Raw genomic sequence first — 12629 nt, forward strand, 5'->3', positions numbered from 1 at the left:
CCTCATCTCTGCTGCTCCCACCAGAGATCCAACAATTGCTGCACTGCCACACTGGGACCAGTTGGACCGCAAAAGCACTCGCCCTGCAGTGCCGCCCTTACCTCACCTCCTGCCATACTCTTTACCCAGGCTTTGCCAGCGTAGTGGGCGCCCTGGTGATGTGTGTCAGTCCCTGTGCTGCACCCACTGCCACCACCACAGCATGCAGCCTCGTGGTTCTGCAGGCCCTGGGGAGCTGCCCTGCCATGTTTGCTCTGTGAGTGGGGGCCCAGGGTCTCTATGATCCTGCAACCACACTGACACTGTGCCCTTCCTGGGGGCAGCTGCCTTGGGCTGCACACCGTCCTGCAACCCTGGGCCCCAGGACAGCGTTCCCTGCTCTGCACCCCCTGCTTGTACCCCTTCTCCAGCAGAGCCACCCTGAAGTTGTCCTCAGGGGTGGCTGTTGCATGGCTAGTGCTTGGGTGCTGCAGGTACCCCCTACCCCCATCCCCATGACAGCAGCCTGCGTGGGGCAATGGCACAGGTTCAGTTCAGTTTTATATAAAAATCTATTGAAGGAGGTATTTACAGTGAATGTATCACGGCAGGGGTGGCCAGAGCAGAGCCCTGCTCCCCCAATGCACCCTGTGGGGCCAGGGCAACTGGGCTGCGGGCTGAGCACCTGCCACCAGCTTGCTCCGACCCTTTGGGTGGCCCTGGCTCAGCACAGGGCTGGTATCCCTGGGAGCATCCACCACTCATGTTCCACTCAACCTCCCAGATGCTGCTGACTCCTGGGGTGGCAGGTCAGGGGAGTCCAGGAGGACCAAGCAGGGCCAGGGCACAGGCACAGGGCACGGCAGGGACCAGCCCCGGGCACAGTTTGTCCTGGCAGAGACTATGTGGAGACGTTGATACGCTGTGGAGCACGTCGGCGCCGCACGATGCGTGGCCCTGTGCTGCTGCGCTGGTGCTGTGGGGAGCCATTGAGGCAGAAGGGGCTCAGCAACAGCCACAGGTAGAGCAGGACACAGGCCCAGCATGAGGATGCCTTCACCCAGAAGGTTGACCAGCTGCCATGCGTGAAGGTGGTCTCCAGCACTGCATTCTCATAGCTGGTGGGATAGGGCAGGCGCTGGATACCCAAGGGATGCCAACACAGGGGGTTCCAGTGCCAGCTGCAGCCACCAGGTCATCATGTCCCAGTGGCCATGTGTCCATGGGCATGTCCCTTCTGCCATGGACCCTCCAGCCCTTCTTGCTGCACCACACAGCTGCCACTGGTGCGGGGCAGGTCTGCGGGCACAGAGCCCTGAGCTTCCCCAGCAGGTGCCAGCTCAGTGATACCATCATGGCCCAGCACAGAGGTTTGGAGTGAGAGTAGGGAGGGCTGGGCAGCAGCACAGGACCCTACCTGAACCAGTTGGTGAGTGTCATCATAACGTAGAGTGAGGCAAGGAAGAAGACAAAGTGGAAAGCTGAGTAGCTGTAGACCACCCGGTCCTGCTCATCCTGGATGATGAACTGTCCCCTGGCACTCTCCTCCACTTGCTCACATGTCTGGTCAGTGCCTGGGAGAGTGCGAGGGCATGGCAGCTCCTGCATCCCTCCCTCACCGGCACTCCCAGGCTGGGGGACAGGCTTTGCCCACTCTCCCACACGGACCCTTCACTCACCTCTCAGCTCCTCCTCCATCTTCTCAGGGCAGCAAAAGCAACAGGAGGGGTTCTGCAGGCAGAGCAGAGTGGTGACTGCCCAGCCCTGTGGCCACCATGGCTGGGCTGAGCCCTGCCTGGTGCCAAGGCAGGTGATGTGTGCCGTGGGCAGCCTTCTGTGCTTGGCTAGACAGACCTGCCCCTGTCTGGGGCTGGGACAGGGGCTCAAGGTGGTGGGTATGGGGTGCCCATAGCAGGAGGACATGGGGCACAGTTGCATCCATACTCACTTTAAACTCAAAGCTGTAGACTTTGACCATCCATAGGGGCCCAAAGACCTCAGCGAGGTAGGAGGCTTCATTGCTATACCCAGGAGAGAGGCAGAAATCGTAACATGCGCACCCATCACCCTGTGCCAGGCTCTCAGCCTGCCCCATGAATTCCCCACGGCCACAGGAGCTCTGCTGTGCTGCCCCTGCCCACCTACCAATACCCCACCTGCTCTTGTCCTGCCACCCCTCAGGACATCCCTGGCTCTGCTGGCCAGGGGCATGGGGTTCCCATGTGGTGCCAGTTAGGCTGCTGTGCCCGGCAGGGTACACGCACCATGCGAAGAGCACGCAGGCATACATGATAGCAGCGCCCAGCACGGCGACGGTGGTGTCCTCAGTCTGCAGCTCATCCTGCCGGACCCCCGGGAAGCAGACAGTGAGGTTCTGCCCCTTGTAGAGCACTGCAGGGAGGTGGAGGTGAGATGGACATGCATCATGGCAGGGAGTGCTGGTGGTAGGCAGGGATACCCACCTCTCTCTGGGGGACGGCTGGACAGTGCGGAGAAGGTGAGGTACATCACATAGCAGCTGATGATTGAGGACTGCAGCAGCCCTGACCGTGGCTGCTCTGCAAGAGTGGGGACAGAGATGACACTGGAGTTCCTGCAGTGCCGTGAGGTGGCGAGTGGGCTCTGAGTGGGCCCTGGGCAGTCCCCTCCTGCCACTTCTCTGTCCAATGCCTTGTGCCAAGGTGCAGGAGGGGCCAGCGGGAACCCTGGGGAGCTGGGTTCCCTTCCAGTGCCCGAGCGCTGGCCTTGAGCTGGGGCCTACAGGACACAGCTGACCATGCAGCATGGCAGCCCCTGCCATGCCCTGCTGTGTGATACTCACTGAGCCGCACACATGGTGTGATGGAGATGAAGGACATGATGCCACAGAGGCTGCCATTGAGGGTGAGCAGTGCTTTGTTGAGGTGACAGGCGGCTGGGTGGGTGTAGAACTTGTAGAGGAAGGAGAAGGCGGTGGAGGCAAGGGTGTAGAAGGCGGCTGTGGCCAGCAGCACGGCCAGATACCAGCGCTTGTCCTGTGCAGCACCTGTTAGCCTGTGGGAGAGTGGGTGAGTGGTGGCAGTGGGCAAGTACCCACCCGGCATCCCAGCACTCACCAGTTTTTGTTCCAGGTGTGTGCAAAGGCTGTGATCAGGACCAGCTGGATGAGGATGAAGGCGAAGCCCCCACAGACACCTGTGTAGTGCCAGGCTGGGGGGAGAGAGTGGAGGTGCAGATGGCACAGGGCAGGTGGGAGCCAAAAGGGGTGCCCAGGGTGCCAGCTCAGACAGGGTTGGGGGACACACCTCGGATGAAGTTGTCCTCAGGGATGAAGAAGCTGGCAGCCCAGAGACCCACCAGCACCAGCAGCTTCAGCAGCCAGAATCTGCAAGGCAGTTAACATCAGTAGGAGAGAGCCCCTGACAGTCCCATCCCAGGGCAGCCCCATCCCAGGACATCCTGTCCAGCCCCACAGCCCATCTTTACCCATTGTGGAGCTGTGCACGGCAGTCGGAGCTGGAGCGCACGTTGAGCAGCAGGGCAGCCTGTGCCAGGTGGAAGCAGGCAGTGCCAAAACAAACCCGGTACACGGCCGAGGAGCCCACCAACCGCTCGCAGTCTGTGCCCCCAGGCAGGTGTTGGCACAGCACTACCGAGAAGGGCACCTGCAGGCACAGTGTTTGATGGGACAGGGCTGCTGGTGTGTCCACCCAGCACCCCCCAGGGCCCATGGCATCCAGGACATCCAAACTTCCAATATTCCCAGTATTCCCAATACCTTTCCCAGTACCCCGGCACCCATTCCCCATCGGCAGTCCCAGCACACCCATTACTATCCCAGCATACCAGTATCCCCAGAATCCCAGCACTTCTGACTCCCGTGGCAATTCTGGCATACACAGTGCTCCCTTGCATGTCCCTGGGTGCTCCTGGGCCTGACACCCCAGTACCCCCAGAACTCATGGTACCCTTGAGACCTCCAGCACCCCTGGGGTCCCCAACACTCCCAGTATACCCTGGATGTCCCAGCTCCCTCTGTCACCTTCTCCGTGATAGCCTGGGCCACAGTGCGGGACAGCATGAGGCAGCACACGGCAGAGGCCAGGACATGCAGGAGCGTGTAGAGGATACGCGTGCTTGTGGACACACGGAGCCCGTGACAACCGCAGCAAAGCTGGGGAGGGGCAAGCTCAGTGGGGATCCCAAGGGGCCAGCTCTGCTCCCCAGCCTGGCCCAGCACACCCTCCCCACCCACTCTCACTCCCAGCCTTGCTCCCAGCCCCGCCAGCCCCCGAGTCCCACCTGGAAGAGCAGAAGGTGCCCGCGTGCCCGCGTGCCCGCCATGGCCCAGCTTGGCTCTGCTCAGCCCCCGTGGCGTTGATGGGATTAGGGGATTGTCAGATTGGCCCGCCCTGCCATCTGCTCACTGCTCCCTCCAGCTAGCTACCGCTGGGGTGGGTAGTGTCCAGTACTCCTGGGCACTGTCCAGTGACTCCTGTATCCCTGCCTGGATCCTGGCCCCTCACTGGGCAGGGCGAGGACATGGCAGAGGGCCTGGACATGAGCTGACATGAGGGGCACGTGGGATCTGCAGATGATGGCTCCCTGATCCCAGAGCAGTGCTGTACAGCTGTGCAGAGGGGCTGGGGGGCGTGGGGTTTACTGAAGGGCTGGAGCACAGAGGCACCCAAAGGACATATGTACCGTGCTGGGTAGTGGGACGGCATGAGGAACATCCAAAGGGTAGCAGGATCCCCCAGGGTCGGCAGGAGCTGGGGATGAGCAAGGGGATGCAGGGAGCTCTGTGCTGGGGCTGGCATCACCTTTCTTCAGCTGCTCCACAGCCATTCAGGCTTTGTGCTGAATGGCTGTGGAGCTCTGACAGAGCTCTGGCAGAGCTCTGACACAGTGGATGCCAGTGCCGCGGCTGCAGGTGCGGTCACACAGATCCCCCGTGTCCCCCGGTGCCACACACAGCATGGGGCACAGCCCAGCCCGAGGGACGCGGTGTTCCCATCGGGTGGGTGGGTGACATGTGCGGGAAGGGAGGGGCGGGAGCGGACCCGCCTGTGCCCGCGGCAGCCGAGGCCGCGCTGCCTGTTCGGCTTCCGACGACCCAGAATCAGGGCTCAGGGAAGCACGGCCACGGCCCGGCCGCCTCTCCGGCGGCGCCCGGCACCCGGACAGGGCCTCGCTGCGGCCAGGCTCGTCCGACCATCCATGGCAGCGGTGGGAACAATGTCGGGGTCACTGACCCGGCAATCCAGGTTTACCGCCGGCGGGCACGTGCGGGCAGCGGTGGGGCTGCGCCCGCACGGCCTAGCTCCGCGCCTCGGCAGCGCCGGGGGCCGCCACTATCGAGCTGCCCGAAAGCCCGGGAGTGCCGGCACTGCCAGCTGCGACCTGCCTGGAGACCCGGGAGCGCCGGGGAGCACTGAACGTGAGCGCTCTGCGGACCAGGCCCGCCGGCGGCTCCGGACTGCGGGGCGGCCCTGGCCCCGCCCACGCTCCGTCCTGGCGGCGCGCGCCGCTCGCTGGCTCCGCCGGCGGCGCACGTGACCGGAAGCGGGCCGCGGCGGCGGCGGGATGGCGGCGGAGGGCGATGTGGAGCTGGAGCTGGAAACAGAGCCGAACGGCTCCGGCGGCGGCAGCGATGGGGCGGGCGGTCGCGCTGCCGAGAAGCCACGGAAGCACGATAGCGGCGCGGCGGACCTGGAGCGCGTCACGGACTACGCGGAGGAGAAGGAGATCCAGAGCTCCAACCTGGAGACGGTGCGGCGGCGGGACGGGACCGGGCCAGGGTGGGAGGCTGGGCGCTCTCTGCAGCGGGGCCGAGCCGGGCGCTGACCGCCACGCCTACACGTCCGTCCCGGTGCCGGTGCCCGTGCCTCCGGCGTGGCGCTGAGCCGCCCGGTGCCGCGCAGCGGGGTGACCGCGCTTGTTCTGGCAGGCCATGTCGGTGATCGGAGACCGGAGGTCCCGGGAACAGAAAGCGAAGCAGGAGAGGTAACTCGCTCCGGGGCAGTGCCTGTCGTGTAATTTGTCACCACTCGGGACAGGACTCGGGCATCTGCTTCCCGGACGTCCCGGCCCGTCCCCAGCCCCCCCTCCCAGCACACATCCCGCGCTGCTGCGAGTGGTCGCCTCTGCCCGCCGTACGGCCGAGGGAGCACCGGGGCAGTGGCCAGCGGGGGCTGTCGGTCACCGGAGGCTTGTCCGTCTCTTGTTGTAGGGAGAAAGAACTGGCAAAAGTGACCATCAAGAAGGAGGACCTAGAGCTGATTGTGAGTAGGGGCGGTACCCCAGGCAGGCCGTGACGTCTCCGAAATCTCGGGTGTGAAACTGCACCCACGGAGGAGGCCGGTGCATGCCTGCCCTGAAGCTGGTCAGGTGTCCCCATGGGTGGGTGTCCCTCACTGCCCCCCGCCGGGCCCGTGGGGCCCTGCAGCTGCTGTATGGGGCTGTGGCTGTTTTCCTGCAGATGACGGAGATGGAAATATCACGGGCCGCAGCGGAGCGCAGCCTGCGTGAGCACATGGGCAATGTGGTGGAGGCTCTCATCACCCTCACCAACTGAGCTGGGTGGCCACACGCTGCCAGGCATGGGGTTCTTGCCATACCAATAAAGGCACTGGTGGGACTGGGCTGTCTCTGTGGTCTACGCAGGACTGAGCACATGCCTCTGGGTGCATGGTACCCACAAGTGGGGCCCAGCGCCATGCATCATCGTGTTGGCAGTACCAGCTGGGCACCCCTATGACTGGAGCAGGACAAAGTGACCTGCCTGAGAACTGAGAGGGGATTTTCATCTCTGCCCTCAGGCCAGCATGGGCTGGACAGGCCCAGGCACAGGACTGGGTTAGTGGTGATGGCTGCTCATGCATGCCCTGCCCTGGCTGGTGCCTCCTGTGCTACCCCAGCCCACCTTGGCTCACAGGAAGGCGCAGAACAGGATAGCCACATCTGTAAGAAGAACATGTAAGAAAATCAAATCTTTAATCAACCCCCCCCCCGCCCCCCCCAGGTAGAAAAGCCAAGCCCTGCAGGAACAGGGTGAGGAGATGGGGGTCACTGCTGACCACCCCAAAACAGGGCCCAGACTGACACCAGGGACAGTGCAAGCAAGGGGGGAATATTGTAGAACAGATGGGTGCAAAAGTCCTGTAATTCCTCCAGAAGTGGATGTGCTGGAGCCGAGGGTGCTGCTGCAGTGTGCTGGGCATTGCCAGGGCTCCAGGGTTGCCATTTCGCAGATGTAGTGTGGCCACCGGCCTGGACAGCACCACAGGCCATCATCCTCCACGATGCACGGACAGGGAGTCCACCGGGTCTGCTCAGCACGGGGAAGAGGACACCGCATCAGGGTAGGCATGGCACAGGCAGGGGAAGGGCTTGTCACCACAGGAGTCCTGGAACATGTGCCTTCTGTCCCTGCCCAGGCTCTGGCAGCTGATAAGGCAGCGGCCTCCTGCCAGCGTCAGCCACACCGGATCCTCCTGCCCCTTAGGTAGTTTTTCGTTTCTTGGCTGAGGGTCTCTCAAAGACATCCCGCACGCCCGCTGCCTTCTGCTTAAAGAACTTGGTGTTCTGCGCACTCTCCTGGCCCCAGGCAGAGTCAAAGGAGGTGGTGTCCTGGTCCACCAAGTGCGTGTACTTCGTCCGCCCTGAGCGCCCAAAGTTCTTGACCTGGGGAGCAGAAGAACTTGTGAGCAGCTGTTCAGGGGGGATGCAGGACCTGCTGCTCCCCCCTGCTGAGTACTCCCACACTTGGCACACAGGCTGGGCACCCTCCACCAGCACACTCACCTGCATAACTTTGGGCAGGATGGTTTTGTTGAAGTGGTCCTCAAGGGTCGGAGCACTGAAGTCCCTCTTGTACACCTCCTCATCTTCATCCTGCAAGAGAAGGACACACCTGCTCAGCCTAAAATGTTCCAGCAAGTCCTTGCAGCAGTGGGGGAAAGCTGCCCAAAGGTCGGATCACTGTTCTGCCAGGGCTGCCACAGTATTTGCAGCCCTATTAACTCCTGCTGGAGTGGGGGATGTGAGCACTGTTCCCCAGGCCTGCCTCTGGCAGCCACCCTTGCGTTCCCCAGACTTCTTCTCCAGTTGCCGATGCAGAGCTGACTTGGTTCTGGCTGGGTCTGTCAGCCCAAACAGCAGCACAGGGACAGCTCTGCAGCTTCAGCTCCATTTCAGCTGGGAAACCCCAACCTGACGTGCTCTGGTGAGGTCACTCTGGGTCAGCTTCAGCCCCATGCTGCCTCTGAGGGTTGGCTCTTGTCCCAGGGCACCCCCAGCCCCAGGGCACCATGGGAGAGTGGAGGCGCCCCACAGAGAAAAGGTGGCCCCAGGGTCTCACACGTGCAGCCATGCCCGGCCCTCAGCACACACACTCACCATGAAGAAGGCACCGCGGTGGTAATACTTCTGCAGGAATTTGTATTTGCCCTTTACGGCCTTGTTGGTGATGACTTTGCCATTGGCCCGGAGCTCAGCCCGGCGCTCCTCCTCTGTAAGGTTCCGCATACGCTCGATTTCTGCCTTCTCCTTCTCCATGCTGGGTGGGAGAGAAGCCCCTGAGACCCTGTGTCCCCACAGCACCTCCTGGGAGTTAAGGCTGTCACCAGCTACCGCCTGAGGGGTTACACATTTACTGCTGGGGAGCAAAGGCACCCCAAGGGTGGGCAGGAGGGGTTCAAGGCATTCAGTTTAGCTGGGACCCTGCTGCCAAAGAGCAGGCTGAGGAAAAGGTGATTCAACTGCCTGTGGGCTCTCAGCCTCATGTTTACACAGACAATACTTACGCTTCTCGTTCTTCACGGTCTCGTTTGATACGCTTCAGCTCACGGACTTTCCAGGCCTCGTACTCCTCCTCATCATTCTCATCATCTGTATCGAGTGCATCCAGTGCTGCCAATGAGCGCTTGTTCTCCTCGAGCTCCTTCTTTGCTTCCTCTTCTACAATCTGCAGTGAGGTCCAAGCTAAGCTTGCTGCAGTGACTGACTCCTCCAGCCTCCAGCCCACCCCTCCGCACCTTAAGCGTATACTTGCGCCTCTCCTCTGCCATCCTCTTTGCCTCCTGCTCCAGCTCCTTCTGCTTTAGGGCTTCTGCTTCCCTCTCCTGAACCGTGATCCGGTCCTTCCTGAGAGCAGGATCAAAACAGTCTTCAGCCCTTCCATGAGCCAGTGCAGCTGCTCAGCCACTCGCTGACTCGCACAATACAGTTGCTTTCAGCCTTGCCCTCTCCAGGGACAGGTCATGCCCCAGGGCTCTCCTCTTTCTGGGGGCTACTGCATTCCTTTGTCACCATATGGCCCTTGTCCAAGGGCTCTGGTCAGACTCCACAGCCTGATCCCACAGCAACCCAATGCAACTGATGAGGGGCTGTGAGGGCAGGGATTGCCCCTTGCTCCTTAGATGTGCCTTGCCAGGTGGTGACCATCCCACCCCACCCCAAGGAGGTAAATGGCTTCCTCACAGTGAGAAGAGACCATGGTAGGGTCTGGTCGGCCCCCAGCTCCTGACTCCCATGCCCCAGGGCCAGCCTGCACAGTTCCATCACCTACTTGCGGATAAAGACTGGTTTGAGACGTGGCTCCATTTCATCTTCGCTGTCTGTGTATTCCTCATACTCGGACTCTGACTCGGACTCTTCTCCGGACCGACCCTCATCTTCTAACTCCATCACTTCCATCTCCTCAGTTTTCCTCTCCTGTGCTCGTTGACGCATCATCCCGCGCCGACGCTCAATCTCCTAATGGGGACAAGCACAGAGCAGTCAGAGGCCAGCCCTGCTACCCCTCTCTCTCTCCCATCAAACACATGTGATGTCTGGAGTGTTGGCTTTAAGAAGATACACCTGCCTCACGCAACTTGGGGTGGCTTCCCCCAGTGTCCTGTCCATGCCAGAGGATGGTGCCCCACCAGTTAGGTCATGGCTAGGTGACACTTGTCCAGATCTATCAGACAGCCCACATATCCATGCAAAGGGCAGTTCCAGCCTGTGCCCTTCCTGCTTTCCTAGGCCCGTTATCCGGCTCTGCAAACGCACCTCATCATCGATCTCTTCCTCTTCCTCTTCACTGGTGTCCTCCCGTTCCAGGCGCCAAGCTTCTCCCCCCTCCACTTCTGAATCACTTTCTCCAACCACTTCAGGTTCCACAATTTTGCGGTGTCTTGCCAGCCTGCAAGAGATCCCAGTTAACCCACAGCTCCTGGAACACAAGGGGGCTGTGGGAAGGTGACTGTTTACAAACAGCTTCTAGCAAGGCCACATTAAGCACTGGGACTGCCAAACATGGCCAGAATGGACATGTTCTCTCCCAGGAAGGTGCAGTGGCTGGGCACTGGCAGCTCTTCCCTGTCCATGCTCCAAGTAAGAATGGAGTTCCCAATGGGAAGCCTCCCTGCTACTGGAAACAAAACCAGCAGCAGCTCCACAGGAGGCAAACAGCACTCAGTGCTCCCTGCCCGAAGTACATTTCATGAGACACCATCCCTCCTCACTACCCTGAGCCTCAGCATACTGTACTAATTTCTGTTTTGGAGCCTGTTTTTGTCACCATCCAACAAAGCACACCTAGACATGGGCCATGCCTGGCTGGCTTGTGGTTGGAAATGAGCCCAAGGCACAGCGCAGTGTGAGTGTGAGAAGTCACAGACTCTCCTGTACTACCTGGACAATGTTCCCAGCTCCTGCCCTGTGCAGTTTCTCCCTGTAGCAGAGCAGAGTCCCAGCCCCACAGCCCCCGACAGGCAAACGGGGCTCAGCTCTTGCCTTGACCCAGCACTCACCGCTCCTCCACGTCCTCGGCGATGCGGTTCTGGAGGCGCCGGAGTCGGGGGTCGTTGGCCAGCTCCTCCTCCTGTTCCTCGGGCTCGACCTCCTGCTCTTTCGCCTTCTTGATGAACTGGAACTCCTCGTCCTCCTCCTCCGAGGACTCCATGGGCGCATAGTCGGGCCGCTTGCCAGACACGTACCGCTTCACCTTCACCTTCTCCATGGACAGCTCGCCTGCGGGCGCCGGGTCGTCACCGGGGGTCTCGGCCCCGCGCCCCCGCCGCGCCGGTCCCAGCCCCGACCCTGCGCCCCTCCGGCCACCCCGCTCAGCCCCGGCCCCCCAGCTCACCCTTCTCGTTGCGGACGGGCACGGCGCCCGCCGTGGACTGGATCGGCGGCTGCTTCATGAGGGCGCTGGGGACCGACATGGTGGCGGCGGGAGGACGACGGGCCGAGTCGAGCGGTGCCGCTGACAACGGCGCCTCGAGCAGTCGCCCGGAACCGGAACCTCTGTCGCTTCCGTCGCTTCCGGGACGGGCGGCGGGCGGAAGTGCCGTTGGGCCCGGGATCGCTGCCAGGGACACTGGAACTCGGACTCTGCTCCGGTGGCTCCGTTTCGGCCCAGCCCGGGGTGCGCCGGACCCTGGGGCTGGGCGGCAGGGGGAGTCCCCGGTCGTTCTGGCATCCGCCTTCGGCCAAGAGAGGTTCCGTTCTCTCCCGCAAGGTGCGGGTTTTTCGCTGTCCACTGGGCGTCAGGGCGAGGCACCGGCCGAGCGGTTGGAAATGATACAAAGTTTAATATTGTTTTGTAACTTTAGTCAGTCTTCTTCGCCTTTGTCCAGGGGGAAGGGAATTGAAGTTTCTTTTCAAATAACTGTTTCACTCAAGGCGTGATGAGCTTAATATCTCAACAGACTGGGAGTTACACAAAAGATAACAGCCATTAACGAGTATCAACTCCAAACATCACCCCTGGCACTATCAGAAACACCTGATCCGGAAAAGACTGATAAGAGAACCATGGAATGAGGACCAAATTAACATCGGAGGCTAAGAAATTCATAACCAATAGGGAAACAAATACTAAGAACTGCGTAACTTGGGACCAATGGACATTGAACCAGTTCATTTTTATGGGTTTTGACTGTATAAGTATCTGAAAAATCTAGTAAAATTCATTTGTCATGGAATGATTTTTTCTACACGCCCGGGCAATGTGTGGATGAAATTATTTCTGTTGCACATCCTGGCCAAAACAACATCCTGGCCAGAATAAAGTAATGCCTTGATACTCTAACACTACAAATATTGTTGGGGAGTTTTTTCATTTTTCTGCAGTTTCGGTGACAGACCCACCATCGGACGGCTCTGCTGCTCGCCCAGGGCGCGACTCGCCTGGCTCCTCCGGTCGTGTCTGAGCGGCGCCGGGACTCTACAGTCCCAGCGGTCCCTGCTGCCGCCCACCGTCTCAAGGCAGGGAGTGTTCCGTGCGGAGCTGGATCTGAGCCGGCCACTGCTGGGACACTGAGGGCTCAGGATCACCTGTAACTCGCTGAGCTGTGGGACACATCCTGCGTCTGGCAAATTCCTGTGCCGAATTCCCCCGGCACAGCCTGGGAAAACCGCTGCTCGCTTGGTGCACAGTGGGGCTGGTGGGTCTGTGCTGTGCCCGCTGCCAGCGCGGCTGCTCAAGGCAGAGCTGGGGCTCTGTGGCCGTGGCTGCTGCTGAAGCTGTGCAGTTCCTCCCTGCAGCACGGCAGAGCAGGCTGTCCCGCTTTGGTCCCGACTGCCGGAGCAAGCCCTGGTCCCGGTCTTCCTGCTCTGCCCGCTGCCAGCCAGCCCCACCAAGCCCCAGGGCTGCTGCCTGGCGCCCCGCCTCCCGGGCA

The 12629-nt window shown here is 61.2% G+C and overlaps 3 protein-coding genes across 4 annotated transcripts; 1 reads left to right on the forward strand and 2 right to left on the reverse strand.

Annotated features, from left to right (window-relative positions):
- Window positions 1-537: 537 nt before the first annotated feature.
- SERINC4 (serine incorporator 4) lies at window positions 538-4815 on the reverse strand. Of its 2 annotated transcripts, none has more exons than XM_085070114.1 (12): window positions 4663-4815; window positions 4001-4132; window positions 3445-3623; window positions 3264-3343; window positions 3075-3168; window positions 2801-3012; window positions 2442-2537; window positions 2244-2370; window positions 1928-2000; window positions 1659-1710; window positions 1397-1553; window positions 538-1097 (listed from the first exon to the last, which is right to left on the reverse strand). In XM_085070114.1, exons 1-12 carry the CDS (start codon window positions 4804-4806, stop codon window positions 881-883), a joined length of 1563 nt encoding a protein of 520 aa, XP_084926240.1. In that variant the 5' UTR covers window positions 4807-4815; the 3' UTR covers window positions 538-880. The 2 variants fall into 2 exon arrangements, with proteins under 2 accessions (XP_084926240.1, XP_084926241.1); XM_085070115.1 differs by having other exon boundaries at window positions 4261-4792.
- Window positions 4816-5496: 681 nt separating this feature from the next.
- HYPK (huntingtin interacting protein K) lies at window positions 5497-6598 on the forward strand. The gene is made up of 4 exons (XM_085070124.1): window positions 5497-5730; window positions 5909-5964; window positions 6191-6242; window positions 6440-6598. Exons 1-4 carry the CDS (start codon window positions 5545-5547, stop codon window positions 6533-6535), a joined length of 390 nt encoding a protein of 129 aa, XP_084926250.1. The 5' UTR covers window positions 5497-5544; the 3' UTR covers window positions 6536-6598.
- A 337-nt stretch (window positions 6599-6935) lies between these two features.
- Window positions 6936-12032, reverse strand: MFAP1 (microfibril associated protein 1). Its single transcript, XM_085070123.1, has 9 exons — window positions 11093-12032; window positions 10758-10977; window positions 10015-10147; window positions 9530-9717; window positions 8997-9105; window positions 8766-8926; window positions 8359-8518; window positions 7765-7854; window positions 6936-7644 (listed from the first exon to the last, which is right to left on the reverse strand). The coding sequence occupies exons 1-9, from the start codon at window positions 11169-11171 to the stop codon at window positions 7462-7464; spliced, it is 1323 nt and encodes a 440-aa protein (XP_084926249.1). The 5' UTR covers window positions 11172-12032; the 3' UTR covers window positions 6936-7461.
- Between the last annotated feature and the right edge of the window lie 597 nt (window positions 12033-12629).

Source organism: Lichenostomus cassidix, chromosome 10, assembly GCF_008360975.1.
Source record: "Lichenostomus cassidix isolate B80296 chromosome 10, HeHo_3.0, whole genome shotgun sequence".
NCBI lineage: Eukaryota > Metazoa > Chordata > Aves > Passeriformes > Meliphagidae > Lichenostomus > Lichenostomus cassidix.